The 13,124-nt window shown below is 54.4% G+C and overlaps 1 protein-coding gene across 2 annotated transcripts in view; it reads right to left on the bottom strand.

Annotated features, from left to right (window-relative positions):
• RAB6B (RAB6B, member RAS oncogene family) overlaps positions 1-12,663 on the bottom strand; it is a 71,867-nt gene extending 59,204 nt beyond the window's left edge. The window contains exon 1 of one of the 2 annotated variants that reach the window (XM_055295411.2): positions 12,177-12,663. In XM_055295411.2, coding sequence (XP_055151386.1) covers positions 12,177-12,246 — 70 coding nt within the window. In that variant the 5' untranslated portion in view covers positions 12,247-12,663. The remainder of the gene's footprint in view (positions 1-12,176) is intronic. The other variant, XM_055295412.2, reaches the window with a different exon arrangement.
• Between the last annotated feature and the right edge of the window lie 461 nt (positions 12,664-13,124).

Below are 13,124 nucleotides of genomic sequence, written 5' to 3'. Positions count from 1 at the left end.
GGAAAGAAACAAGAAATGTGTTCTAAGTGCCTCACTTACTGTTTAGTCTATGCAGTGTTTATTCCCCCCACTCACAGACAGGGTCAGAAGAGAACATTTTCTCTTCCTTTCTCAGAAATAGCACAGCCACTCCCAGAGAGAAAGGTTTTCCTTGTCTCTAGGGACTTGTCTCTGGTGCACAGGCCAAAGTTGCAGCTCTCCAATCCTGAACCAGAATGGTCCTCCTCCTGCCTGCCCCAGGGCTGGGGGAAACGGAGGGACCAGAAGAGGCTGGAACAGGTCAAAGCTGGGCTGAGTTGTCTGTGGCCCAGCCTTCCAAACCAGTTTTTCTCTGGGCCAGCTGCTTCAGGCAGAAGAGCCATCTCTGCTGAGCACCAAGATGAGGGGGCAGCTCTCCTTACCCACCCTGAACTCATAGACAACCTGGCACTGCTCAAAGAGGCCAAGGGTGGTGACTGAAAAATGCTGTAATCATTGATGCTCTAAAATTAGGATTACTCCATGCACCAGCTACACTGGCAAAGGAATACCCAGGTGGTGCTCAGTAACCTCCAGTGGGCACCGCCTGTGCAGAAGAACAGGAAAGGCAGGGAGCGAAAGTCATCAGGCCTTTAGAGGGTGGGGTTTCAAGCCTTAAAGTAGATCATGAGCTGACCCATGAGCAGGGGGCTGCACCAATTGACCTGAACAGGCTGCCCTCTCTGGGTTAGGGGAGGATTCAAAATGGCAGTCCCTGCCTCTACTCTAGCCCCCTGGCTTTCAGCCTTAGCTTTTTGTGCATCCAGCTTAAGATGGGTCTCAGTTCTCCAAGGAATGGAAAAGGGCAATCCCTTCCACAATGCTGCTCTCTCTCAAGTCCTTGGGGACTCCGGAGCTTGCTGGGGTGATGGAACCCAGCAGACAGGCATTGGGGAAAATATCCAAGAAAGCAAAAGAAGTGATCAAGTGTCCACTGGAAGAGAAGTCCAGTGAGACAGGGAGGGACAGGAGGCTGCATAACAGGGCCAGGGGGCCTCATATAACTAATGACCAGAGGACGGGGGTGCTCACACACCCAGTGCCCAGAGGACAGGACACAAACACACCTAATGACAGAGAATGGAGGACTCACATACCCAGTGCCCAAAGGACAGGGGGGCTTAGATATCCCAATAACCAGAGGGATGGGGGGCTCACACACCAATGATCAGAGGACGGGGGACTCACACACCAATGATCAGAGGACAGGGGATTCACACACCAACAATCAGAGGACGGGCACTCACACACCAATGATCAGAGGACGGGGGATTCACACACCAAATAACCAGAAAACGGGGGGCTTATATATCCCAATAACCAGAGGATGGGGGGCTCACACACCAATGATCAGAGGACGGGGGATTCACACACCAATGATCAGAGGACGGATTCACACACCAAATAACCAGAAAACGGGGGGCTTATATATCCCAATAACCAGAGGATGGGGGGCTCACACACCAATGATCAGAGGACGGGGGATTCACACACCAAATAACCAGAAAACGGGGGGCTTATATATCCCAATAACCAGAGGATGGGGGGCTCACACACCAATGATCAGAGGACGGGGGATTCACACACCAACAATCAGAGGACGGGGGATTCACACACCAAATAACCAGAAAACGGGGGGCTTATATATCCCAATAACCAGAGGATGGGGGGCTCACACACCAATGATCAGAGGACGGGGGATTCACACACCAACGATCAGAGGACGGGGGATTCACACACCAACGATCAGAGGACGGGGGATTCACACACCAAATAACCAGAAAACAGAGGGCTTATATATCCCAATAACCAGAGGATGGGGGGCTCACACACCAATGATCAGAGGACGGGGGACTCACACACCCAATGACCAGAGGATGGGGGACTCACACACCCAATAGCCAGAGGATGGGGGACTCACACACCCAATGGCCAGAGGATGGGGGACTCACACATCCAATGGCCAGAGGATGGGGGACTCACACATCCAATGACCAGAGGACGGGGGACTCACACACCCAATGGCCAGAGGATGGGGGACTCACACATCCAGTGGCCAGAGGATGGGGGACTCACACATCCAGTGGCCAGAGGATGGGCTGCTCACACACTAATGATCAGAGGACGGGAACTCACATACCCAATGACCAGAGGACGGGGGACTCATACATCCAATGACCAGAGGATAGGGGAGCTCACACACCCAATGGCCAGTTTCTTGTCATATGCCACATCCAACCTGAGCAGGTAGCAGAGGGGGAGGAGTCCGGAAGGGCTGCCAGCAGTCCCGCAGAACACCCATGGAAGGCCAGAGCAGTCAGGGAACCCAGGGCACTGTGGAGATAGGATGGACAGGGTAGCTGAAAGGGGCTAGCTTTGGTCCATCTGCGTACAGTGTGGCCTTGCAGAGAGAGACAATAGTCCCTCCCCTACAATCCTTCATTGTTCCTGAGGCCTCATTCTAAGAGAAAGAATCAAGAAAATATACATCTGCAGTGGAGCTGAGCTTCAGAACTGGAAGGAAGCTTAAGTTTACAAGCCCTCTCTATAAATTCCATCCTCGGAATGTTTCTGTTCTGACGTAGTTCAGCCACCTGGATCTCCTGCCTCCAATCAGACCACATTCTGCCTTCACCTTCTAATCCATGAGCATGTCCCTCTGGGTCAAAACTCCCCAGTGGATCCCCACTGCCTGCAGGGAGGTCCTCCAGGGCCTGACCCTGCTGACTCCTCCAGGCTCAACCCCTTCTCCCACCACTATTTCCCCACCCGCATCAGAATCCCACCATCCTGAACCACACCCAATTCCCCAGAAGCCCCAAGCCTTTCACTGCCTGGGCACAGTCAGGCCCTCTGCCCTCAGTGCCTCCCCTTGTTTGCTGGTGAGTTTCTGCTCACTATGCAAAACCTCCTCCGGAAAGCCTTCCCTGACCCCTCCAAGCACATCATGCCCATAGCCTTGCTTGTGTATGTAATATTAATCTTAATACTGGCTGAGATTTGTTGCCTGCTTATTGTGGGCCAAGTACTGCCGACCTCACCCGCCTGAGGGCATGTAACCCCAGCGCTGCAAAGCCTCTGCCCTTATACTCCACCCTGGCTGAGCTCCTTAGGGGAAGTAACAGAGCTGTGAAGATGAGGTGCTCTTCCCCTGAGCAGCTCTGGTGGCCCCAGAGGAGCAGGCATGGTGAGTCTGTCCCACTTTTTGCCAGCCTGTCTCTGAGCAGGGATGGGGAGCTGGGGAAAACACTGGCCAGGGAGTCAAAGGGTCCTTCCATCCGTGTAAAAGCCTTCACCTGGCAGACCTTAGCTTTCTTTATAAAACGGGATGAGCAGCTCTTCCTGCCAGATCACGAGGATGTGGACCCCACAGTTCACAATATAGAAATGATCAATGATTCTCAAAACCTTGCACCCTACTTCTGCAAGGAGGGAGGAGATGGAGATTGCTGTTACTATTTCATTAACAAAATTACCTATCACCTGAGCTTTTATCATGCGAGCTTTAATCACATGCCATGTATAGATGCACCTGATCTTCCTGGAACCCCAACAAGGTAATGATCACCCTCCTGCACAGGTGAGGAAAATAAGCGCAGGTGGTGCCACTGCATACCAACACCATCCATTCAGCAGAGGGGTGGGCTGAGGTGGAAGCCCAGGACGCAGGAGGACCAACATGGTGATAGGGTGGGGGTGGGAGCTGGGGCCGGGTCTCTAAGCCCTCCTTGGTCTGCTGGGGACACCATATACCCCTCTTGGCTCTGCCCTTTCTCTGCCCTCCCAGCTTACCCCTCCCACCAGGCTGTGGAAAGGGGTGCCCCTGGGTTAGGAGCACCTGGAAGGTGTCACCTGCCCTGTCGTCCTCATCATGGTTCCTCTCTGTGTGGAAGACACACCTCCTGGAAGCAGAAGTGCAGGATAGCCCCATCCCTGTTGCTTGGCAACCAGAGCCAAGCACATTTTCAGGAGAGGGGAGCCAGCATGCCCCTTCCCCACACTGTGCCCCCAGGGAGGGTTGCACTCAGGTGTAGGTGGGCCAGGAATGCCTCCCAGGAGAGGAGGTGGTAGGCTGGAGAGGATCCTGCATGTGGGACCCGGGGCAGTTCTGGGGGCAATAGTCGGCAGAGCCCCTGATCCCACACCTCACTCCTGCAGCCCCTCTCACCAGCAGCACGCTCGTCTCCAGGCTGGGAGTGTTATCGGCTTGGCCTCATACTCAGAGCTGGCACTGAACTGCAGAACCAGAGTTAGAGCTCCACTGGCCCAAGGGGTCACCCAGCCCAGTAGCCTTGAGGGGATACACGGAGAAAGCCAGAGATGGGCTGGGGCTTATCCAACATACAGCCAGCCAGCGGCAGACCAGGGATAGAATCAGGGTCTCCAGGTCCCTGGTATCTCCAAGCCAGGAGGGAGGATGTGGCCAGGAAAGGGTTACCCCAGAGTAGGTGGGAATCAGCCATTTAGTTTAATTGGTTCTTCCCTGGTTAGTAATTAGTTCTCAGCTAGAACCATGGCAGTGGGATGAGGGCTGACTTGGGAGGGATTTAGCTGCCCCCATAGGCTCTATCAACTCCCTTCAAGGCACCCCAAATAAGCAGTTCATTCCACGGAAGAACAGGGTGCCTGCTGTGCAACACCAGCTCCAGCAGCTCCCACACGGAGACCCTGCTTCCCTCCTCCCTGCTCAGGGCCCCGCAGGTTCCTCTTTAGCAAAGAGCTTGGCACAAACACTCCCCACGAGTCAGGCACAGCAGACCTCGTGTCCAGAAGACCTCAGTGTTCTTCTGTTTCCTCCGCTCCAGTCCTGGGCCAGAGCCTGCCTTTGAGGCAAGAGGTCTGACGGTCCACTGTGTTTCTCACAGTGACCTGGGTCTGAATTCTAATTCTGCCACACTCATAGTGAGTCCTTGGGCAGGGCCAGCTCTCTCTGAGCCTCTGCCTCCTGACCCACAAAACAGGGATGATCCCACATCCATCACAGGGTGGCTGGGAAGATAAAAAGTGCCCTGTGTGGAGCCTCCGGCATAGTGGATGTTCAATAAATGCCACGTGAGTGAACTCATGTGAGGAAGGATACAGGCTGCCATTCTTTTTATGCATTTCCTGGAATTAATCTTTGCTTTGAAAGCTCTATTCTGCCCTCAGGGGTGAGGTGTTATCTGCCTCCTCAGGACTTGGCCCTGTCCCTTAGGTATGTCAGCCCCTTGGGACAGGTGATGGCTGGCCCAGAGCATGTGATCTGGTCACCTGGACTCCCTCTGGCCTTGTTACCAAGAGATTGGAATAAATAAGTTTTTCTACTGAAAATAAATCACTTTATTAAAATGCTAAATTATGTATATCAGTCAATATTTATTTTTTAAAAAGATCTTACTTTGTTTAGGGCAAAAGTTATGAAAATAATGAAAACAATTTTGAAATCTCAAGCCCCAAGATATGGTAAAGAACATCCTAGGAGTCCTTAGGAGTTGTGAGTCTTCATCTTTTCCTTCCCTTGTTCTAGGAAACAAAGCCTGGCCTGGCATTCCAAGTTCCCAGGGGCTTCCAGTCCCCAGGCCCTGCTTGGAGCCCCCATTTCCTGGCAGCCTGTCTTTCCGCCCTAACAAAAGCTGTCCATCTCAGGGCGTGTCTGGTACTTCTCCCTGGCAACCTCCACCAGGGCTCCCCCGGCTTCTCTTCCCTGTGGTGAGAAATGGAAAGGAATGGCAGATGCAGAGAAAATGCCCAGCAGCTTTCCCAGTAGTCCACCCCGAATGTTTACGAATTCTGCTGTTCTACCTAGCCTTCTCTCACCTTCCCTGGTGGTTCTGTCCAATAATTTCCCAAAATTATCCACATTGAAACCAGACAGCCCTACGCATTCAACGGCTGATGCATTCGGCAACAATGGATGACTTGGGTGGGGAGGACAGGGGAAGTCTGCAGCCTGGATGGGATACAAATGTTACCACCCTTGGGCCTGTCCCCGGCGAGTTTGCAAAGTTTGCAATGTCGGGGCAACACCTATAAAGATAAATATTCATAGACTGATTTTAGGGATAGAATAAGGAACAAAAGGACAATAAGGTTATTTTGTTTTATTTATTTATTTATTTAGGGACGGAGTTTCGCTCTGTTGCCCAGGGTGGAGTGCAGTGGTGCCATCTCGGCTCACTGAAACCTCCGCCTCCCGGGTTCAAGTGATTCTCCTGCCTCAGCTTCCCAAGTAGCTGGGATTATAGGCATGCGCCACCATGCCTGGCTAATGTTTGTATTTCTTAGTAGAGACAGGATTTTGCCATGTTGGCCAGGCTGGTCTCGAACTCCTAACCTCAAGTGATCTACCCACCTTGCCACCTCGGTCTCCCAAAGTGCTGGGATTACAGGCGTGAGCCACCACGGCCAGCCTTATTTTGTTATAATTTAATGTGATTCATTATAACCTGGGGGCTGCAAATGATAATGATAATCAGATCATGCAAAAGACAGTAATTATTACCTCTACGCAGCCAGAACATATCCTAAGTTTCTTTTTTCTTTGCTGGCAAGTTCTCTTGCTATGCATCATCAGATTAAAGGTGGTACCTTCCTCTTATACCAAGTACAGGTTAATTCTCATCCTGGTGTCTCTCTCACTCACATCTCTTTAAACAAATAAAAAAGCAAAGGTTCTGGGTCTGTACCTAACCTCCACAAAGGTGCCCCTTCTTATGCTAGCCACTGAGGAAAGGAGAAAAATTGGGAGGAGAGAAATCAAGAGAAGGAAGCTAAGGCTCAGGGCAACAGGGTGATTTCTTCCAGATCTCAAAGTGAGCTCTGGCAAGCTGAGGTCTGGTGTGTCCCTTTCCACCTCTGGTGGCCTGGTTGTTCTCATGTATCTCTTCAGAGACTAGGAATGAGGAACTGCTCCCAACAACTTCAGGTTTTTTGAGATGAATTGTGAGTTGGGCATGACCAAGGTTAAATGATCCAGCTGGGCGCCATGGCTCACACCCATAATCCCAGCACTCTGGGAGGCTGAGGTGGGCAGATCACTTGAGGTCAGAAGTTTGAGACCAGCCTGGCCAACATGGTGAAACCCTATCTCTACTAAAAATACAAAAATTAGCCAGGCGTGTTGGTGTGGGCCTGTAGTCCCAGTTACTCGGGAGGCTGAGGCACAAGAATCGCTTGAACCCGGGAGGCAGAGGTTGCAGTAAGCCAAGATTGTACCACTGTACTCCAGCCTGGGAGACAGAGGAAGACTCCATCTCAAAAAAAAAAAAAAAAAAAAAGAAAGAAAGAAAAAAGTTAAATGATTCAATCCTTCAGAAAAGATTCTTAGATACTGCTGGTAAAAAATCTGGCTTGAAAAAGCAGCAGGTGTCGGGAATTTGAATTAGGAATCCTATTTCAAAGCCACCTCAACTTCCTTCACTTTTAATCTACTGATGGGCCATCAGCAAATCTCACACAGCAAGGATAATCTCATCATTTTCAAATCAAGATACTTAATAAGCACAAACCACCTGCAGGTGGGGAGGGGTGAAATGATGACTAAGACATAGTCCTCAGAAGATGCTTAAAATTCAATTACGGTTTTTGTACCTGAAAAAGTTAACATTTTAAAATCCTTAGCTAACAGAGACAACAGAAGACAGGTAATGGGGAAGCATATGATTGTATTTAAGAAATGTTCAGAGAAAACCAAAGCTATGCCACGGTGTGTGGTCAGGTGGGCTAATAGCCCAGGGGAGCAGGAGTCGAAGTAAGCACCTGAGAGCAGGTAAGTCTGGAAATTGGTGGGAGGAGCAAACTTGCTAGGTGGGGCTGCTGGCGTATCTACAAGGCCGATGAAGGGCTCCCTGCAGGAGGGCAGGTGTTCCATGGTGTGGCTAGTGGGAGGGCAGGGGTCAGGATGGGTCAGGCTGTGGGCAGAGGAGTAAGCCTTCCAGGCAGTGGGGGCCACTGGGTGATTATTAACCCTTAACCACAGAGGAATGGGCTGAAAGTGCAGGGACAGCCCCAACTCAGTACCACCAAGCCAGATACCTGAGAGTCACCCTTGTCCTCCTGAACCTCCACCTCATACACTTTCTACAGGGCAGAGCAGAAGAACAGGCAAGGCCCTCTGGGTAGGGTTGGCTCGTTCCAAGACCTACTTTCTACATACAGCCCAAAGACGAAGTAGTAGTAGCCTACTGCCTATAGAAGCATCCCTTGCTAGCCTACGGAAGCTGCCTCTGACACCAGCCCCCAGAGGCGGGTCAGGCGTCCCCTGCTCTAGGCCCCAGTAGCAGCTGTTCTTCTCTCATCATGGCTCTCATAGACCTTTACTGTAATTATATCCACAAATGTCTGTGCTCCCAGTGGACTATAAGTTCCAGGAGGGCAAGAATATGCTCAAAGAACAAATAAATAAACAGATAATGGAGGGAGGACAGGAGAGAGAAGGAGCGGGAAGGAAGGATACATGAACAAATGACTAAACAACTGAACAACAAAAAGGCAGCTGCTGCAGGGTCGCTTCATTGCACAGCTCCAAGGAATGCTATTCACATTATGCTCAACATGGACAGCACCTCCAGCAGCACAATACCAGGGGCAGGGCAGGCGGGTGGCTGGTCGGAGCGAGAAACTGGCCTGTGCTGGCCTCAGCTAGGAAAGCAGACAGAGCTTTTGCATCTCCATCCAGTCTTCCTGCTTTCGCTGGAAGAGTCTTGGGGAAGGGGAGGTCAGAAGAAGACAGTGCACAGCAGACACATCCCTGACACTCCCTTCCCACCACACACACGGAGATGTGCCAAGTGAGGCCTAAAAGCCGACAGAATGCCATTAGAGCTTACGAGGAAGACATGGGTCCCACAGGCCCACTCTCCCCTCCTCAAACACCTGCTCCTGCTTGTCTTCTCGGACGCCATCAAATGCCCCAGTCGGGACTGGTATATGTCGCCCCCCCATGTCTCCTACCACTGCCATCAGCATAGGGGCATACCCAGTAGGCCCAGAGAGCCATCTGGCAGCAGTGGGACTCCTCAGCCTCCCTGCCACAAGGAAATCTCTCACCCTGGGTCCACAGCACCCTCCCCACAATCCCAGCCTGTGCCAGCCTGACAGTGTCAGCCAGCCTGTATTCCACAGGCCAGGGGGACAGCTGCCAGGAGGGGGGCTCTTTCACTGGCTTGAGGTATTTCCTCCAGAGTGGCTTCTCAAGGGCCTCCCATTCAAACCAGTTCCCTGGTATCTTCAAAGACCTGATGTCCACCTGGGATTATCTGGCCCAGGGTGTGCTCCACACCCTGGTCCATGTACGCCACTCTTCTTGGGAATCCATTGCCCTTGCCCACCAGCCTAGAGAAATGCCACCATTATGCTAGGCACAGGAAATAAGATAAAGCCACATCCCTCCAGCTCCTTCCCCTGGCCCGTCTCCAGGGCACTCGGCTCATATCGGCAAGCCCATGCTGCTCTGAAAGACTCTGCTGAGCTCAGCTGGCCCATGTCCCCCGTGTACAGAAGGTAAAGGACCTCCGAGGTCATATAAAAAGAGCGAGCCAGGGCCAGCGTGAGGGCCAGCCCTTAGGAGGCTCTCTCCACTGCACAGGCTGCAGAGAATGCTGGCACAAATGACCAACAGATGCAAAACTGTGCAGGCAAGGTAGAAGAAGCGGCTGTGGAGGTGACTCCCCATCCCATAAGGCTTAGAGATGCACATACATGTCCCCTACCTAACTCAAAAGCTCTGTAAAACCTAAAACAACCCACTAACGATGCAACACAGTGGAAGCAGGCTTTTCAGGGCCTTAGGACTCCCTGACAGAAGGCACCAGGGTGGCCAGTAGCCCATCTCACTGATAGCAGTGACTCTCTAATGGCCATGTTCCAAGGGCCCACAACCCTGCTCCTTACCAACTACTCAGCATTCCTACCAGTCACAAGCCCCAGCTATAAGCCTGGCTGGACAGAAGCAACCCTTACTCCCTCTTGGGGAGGCTCCCCAGTTGTTGGCTTCCCCAATTCAAGGTCATCTTACTTCACAATGACACGCTAGTGAAAAATACTGGACTGGAAACGAGAGGTGGGGCTCCAGCCCAGAAGCATTAGCAACTCACAATGGGACTCTGGGACTCTGGGACTCTGGGCAAGGCCTCCCTGTTCCCTGGGGCTCAGACTTCCCATTTGAACATATGGGAGAGGTGGTGGGTTCATTTCTTAGGCTTCAGCTCTCATTTCTGTGATTTTGGGAGCAAAGGGGGTCTGTGGAGCCCAGCAGGGGCCTCCGTTCATCAGGGATTCTGAAGGAGCCCAGATGTTCCCTCAAACTCACCAGAGACACTTTCTTCACCAAACTCCAGTCCTTTCTGAAGCTTGTGCAGACTTAGAATAAACAAATGTTTGCTGAGAACCTACCAGGGTCCAGGCACTTTGAGAGGCACTCAAGAAACATGAAGTAAGAGAATTGTCTTCAAGCAACCATTTTTCAGAGACAGAAAGTGAGTCACAGAGAGGCCTCAAATTTTACTAAAGACAACACAGCTAAGAATTCAATCCCCAGGCTGCCTGATCCCTGCAGGTTATCTCCCAGGGCTCCAGGCCCGGTGAGACTAGCACTGGGATGTGAATACCACCCAAATCCCTTCCAGACACAGGGTACGGTCAGCTCTATGAAACTGGGATCTATTAAAAACAGGCAATCAGAATCCAGGGCAAACGCTGGCTGGCTGAGTGGATCTTCTTCTGAAATGCCCAGCCTGTTCCCCAAACCCATCTCCATACTGGGCCTGGACACTACCTTCTAACGTCCTTCTCTGAACCATCCATCCATTGCCTAATGATACTCATTAGGCAATGAGTATCAGCAGACAGGAGCCAGCCACGTGACCTCCATAACCCTCATTTACACACAGCACAGTAGCACTATTGCTGGGCCCACCCAGTCCTCCCACAGCTGCCTTTCTTTTGGCCCCCCTTGTCAGAGAGGCACCAACCCAGGTGAACAGGATTGGTCTGCAGAGGCAGAGCTGGGTTCCTGCCCGGCAAGGACAGCCTTTTCCCACAGCAGAGCTGAACAGAGCTCAGTTTGTCTCACTGCAGCCCCATGCGAGAGGCCTCTGGAGGGATGCTCTGAAAGCCACTCCTTCCTACAGGTGGCAGAGGGGTCCCTGCCCTTCCCGCCTCTAGGGACCAACCTGGTTTTCAGAGACGTTTTCCTGGGAGGGAGCCGGGCAGCGGAGAAGCAGTCTCCCCCTCCCCCAGCTCTGGCCGACTGCCAGGGTGACCTCCCCTCCCCCAAGAAGGGCGGTGAGCTGGGAGGTGGGGGTGGGAAGAATCCACCGATGCTCTCAGGAGGAGTACTGGGAAGCAAGGCAGGGCGTGTCGCCTGGGCCTTTCTCTGCCCAGAGCCAGACTTCACAGCCTCTTGGTGTGAGGTGCCCCTGTATCATTCCCCAAATCGCCTCGAGTTGGGGTAGCCCTCACTGTAATTGCCCAGATCCCTGAGCAGCAAGGAGACTAACAAGCGCCGAAGAAGGGCAGCGGGTCTAGAACCTTCTGTGCCCAGTCGGACGTGAGCCTGGGAAGGTAGGCGCCCCATTCCCCCATGGCCTGCACTCGCTCTTTCGAGCAGAGACAGGTGTCGGTCTTTTCTCCCCCGGTGGCGGCTGTTTGTCCCAGGCCCTGGACGTGCCCTTTCGCATGGTTCCCAGCAAGTTCCGCAGGGAACACCCCTCCAGTGCAGCGGAGTGGGGCCCGGCCAGACCCCAGCTTCGCTTCGTTCTCCAAGGTGGGGGCCCGTCGCTTTCCCCACCCCCGCCAACACCCAGCCACCTGCGCGGTCGCCCGCAGCCGGTGCCGCAGTGTGAGCTAGCCGGCGAGCCCGGGCCCTTTTCGCCCTGGCCCGCGCCGCGGAGCCAGCCGCCGCCTTCCGGGCCCCCTGCGGCGCCGCACCTGCACCCACACCCCGGGCCCCCCACCCAGAGCCCACCCTCACCTCCACCCCGGGCCCCAGCGCCTCCTCCGTCCTCACCCTTGGCCCCTCCCCAGCCCGACCCCGCCCCGACCTCCCCATCCCTGTCCCTCTCCTCTACCCTCGCACGGAGGGGCCTTTCCGAGCCGGGGCCGGGGGTCCCAAGGGGGTGGGCGATTGGGCGGCGGGGGTCGACTCGGCGACAAGCCAAGAGATTAAGCCGGGTACTTACCGCTCTGCTCCCCCAAGAACACCAACTTGAATTTTCTCAGTGGATTCCCAAAATCTCCCCCTGCGGACATGGTGCTGGCAGCTGGGGCCGGGAGAGGAGGAGGAGGAAAAAGCGAAGGAGCAGGGAGGGGAGAGGAGGAGGGCGAGGGGAGGCGGCCGGCGGTGCGGGAGCCGGAGGGGGAAGGGCTGGCTGCGCGCGTCCCTGACTCCCCAGCTGCGTCCCGGCCCCGGCCTGCGGCTGCGTGTCCGGCTGCGGAGGAGGAGGAGGAGAGGGAGGAGGAGGCGGAGGAAGGCTGGGGCTGGGCTGCTGCGGGCTGCACTGGCTGCGGTGCGAGGGGCGCGCTCTTTACGCCCGAGGCGCGGCGCTGGGAGAGAGGCGCGGGCGGAGCGGGGCGCGAGGGACGGCGCGCGGGGCGGAGGAGCGCTCTCCAGAGCCGCGCCAGTCGGCCCCCTCCCGCCTGCCTCCTCCGCCGGCGCCTGCGCTCTGCGCGCTCCCCAGCCTCTGATGTCATGCGGGGCCCGCGGCGCTGCGGGGCTGGGGGGCGTGCGCCCGCCCACCCGAGCCCGCACCCGGGCAGGAGAAAACCTACTCGCCGTACCCCTGAGAGCACCCCGAGGGGGACCGTCTCTCGCTGCCCCGCTGCGTCTGTCTTCCCCACTCTACCCCTCTTTTGAATCCAGAAAATGACAGAAATTGTCAGGGGACATTTGTTTCTGGTCTTTTAAACCTAGATGCCAGTCCCTTCCTCCACCTCGCGAGACACCGATGCACAGCGCAGTCGTCCGACAGGGCGGAAAGGAACGAAGGTGGGGGAGAGCCAGGGTGTGGCGAGGCGCGTCAGGGCAGGCAGACCTAGGGAAACCTGGCGTACTTGGCGCAAATGGGGCTCGACTCTTGCCCCCTGTGGCTTCTAGCCCTCCCTCCCCTCTCAAGGCCTAGACCCTTTAT

Source organism: Symphalangus syndactylus, chromosome 10, assembly GCF_028878055.3.
Source record: "Symphalangus syndactylus isolate Jambi chromosome 10, NHGRI_mSymSyn1-v2.1_pri, whole genome shotgun sequence".
NCBI classification, from domain to species: Eukaryota; Metazoa; Chordata; class Mammalia; order Primates; family Hylobatidae; genus Symphalangus; species Symphalangus syndactylus.
This window is presented reverse-complemented; position numbering and strand designations above follow the sequence as displayed.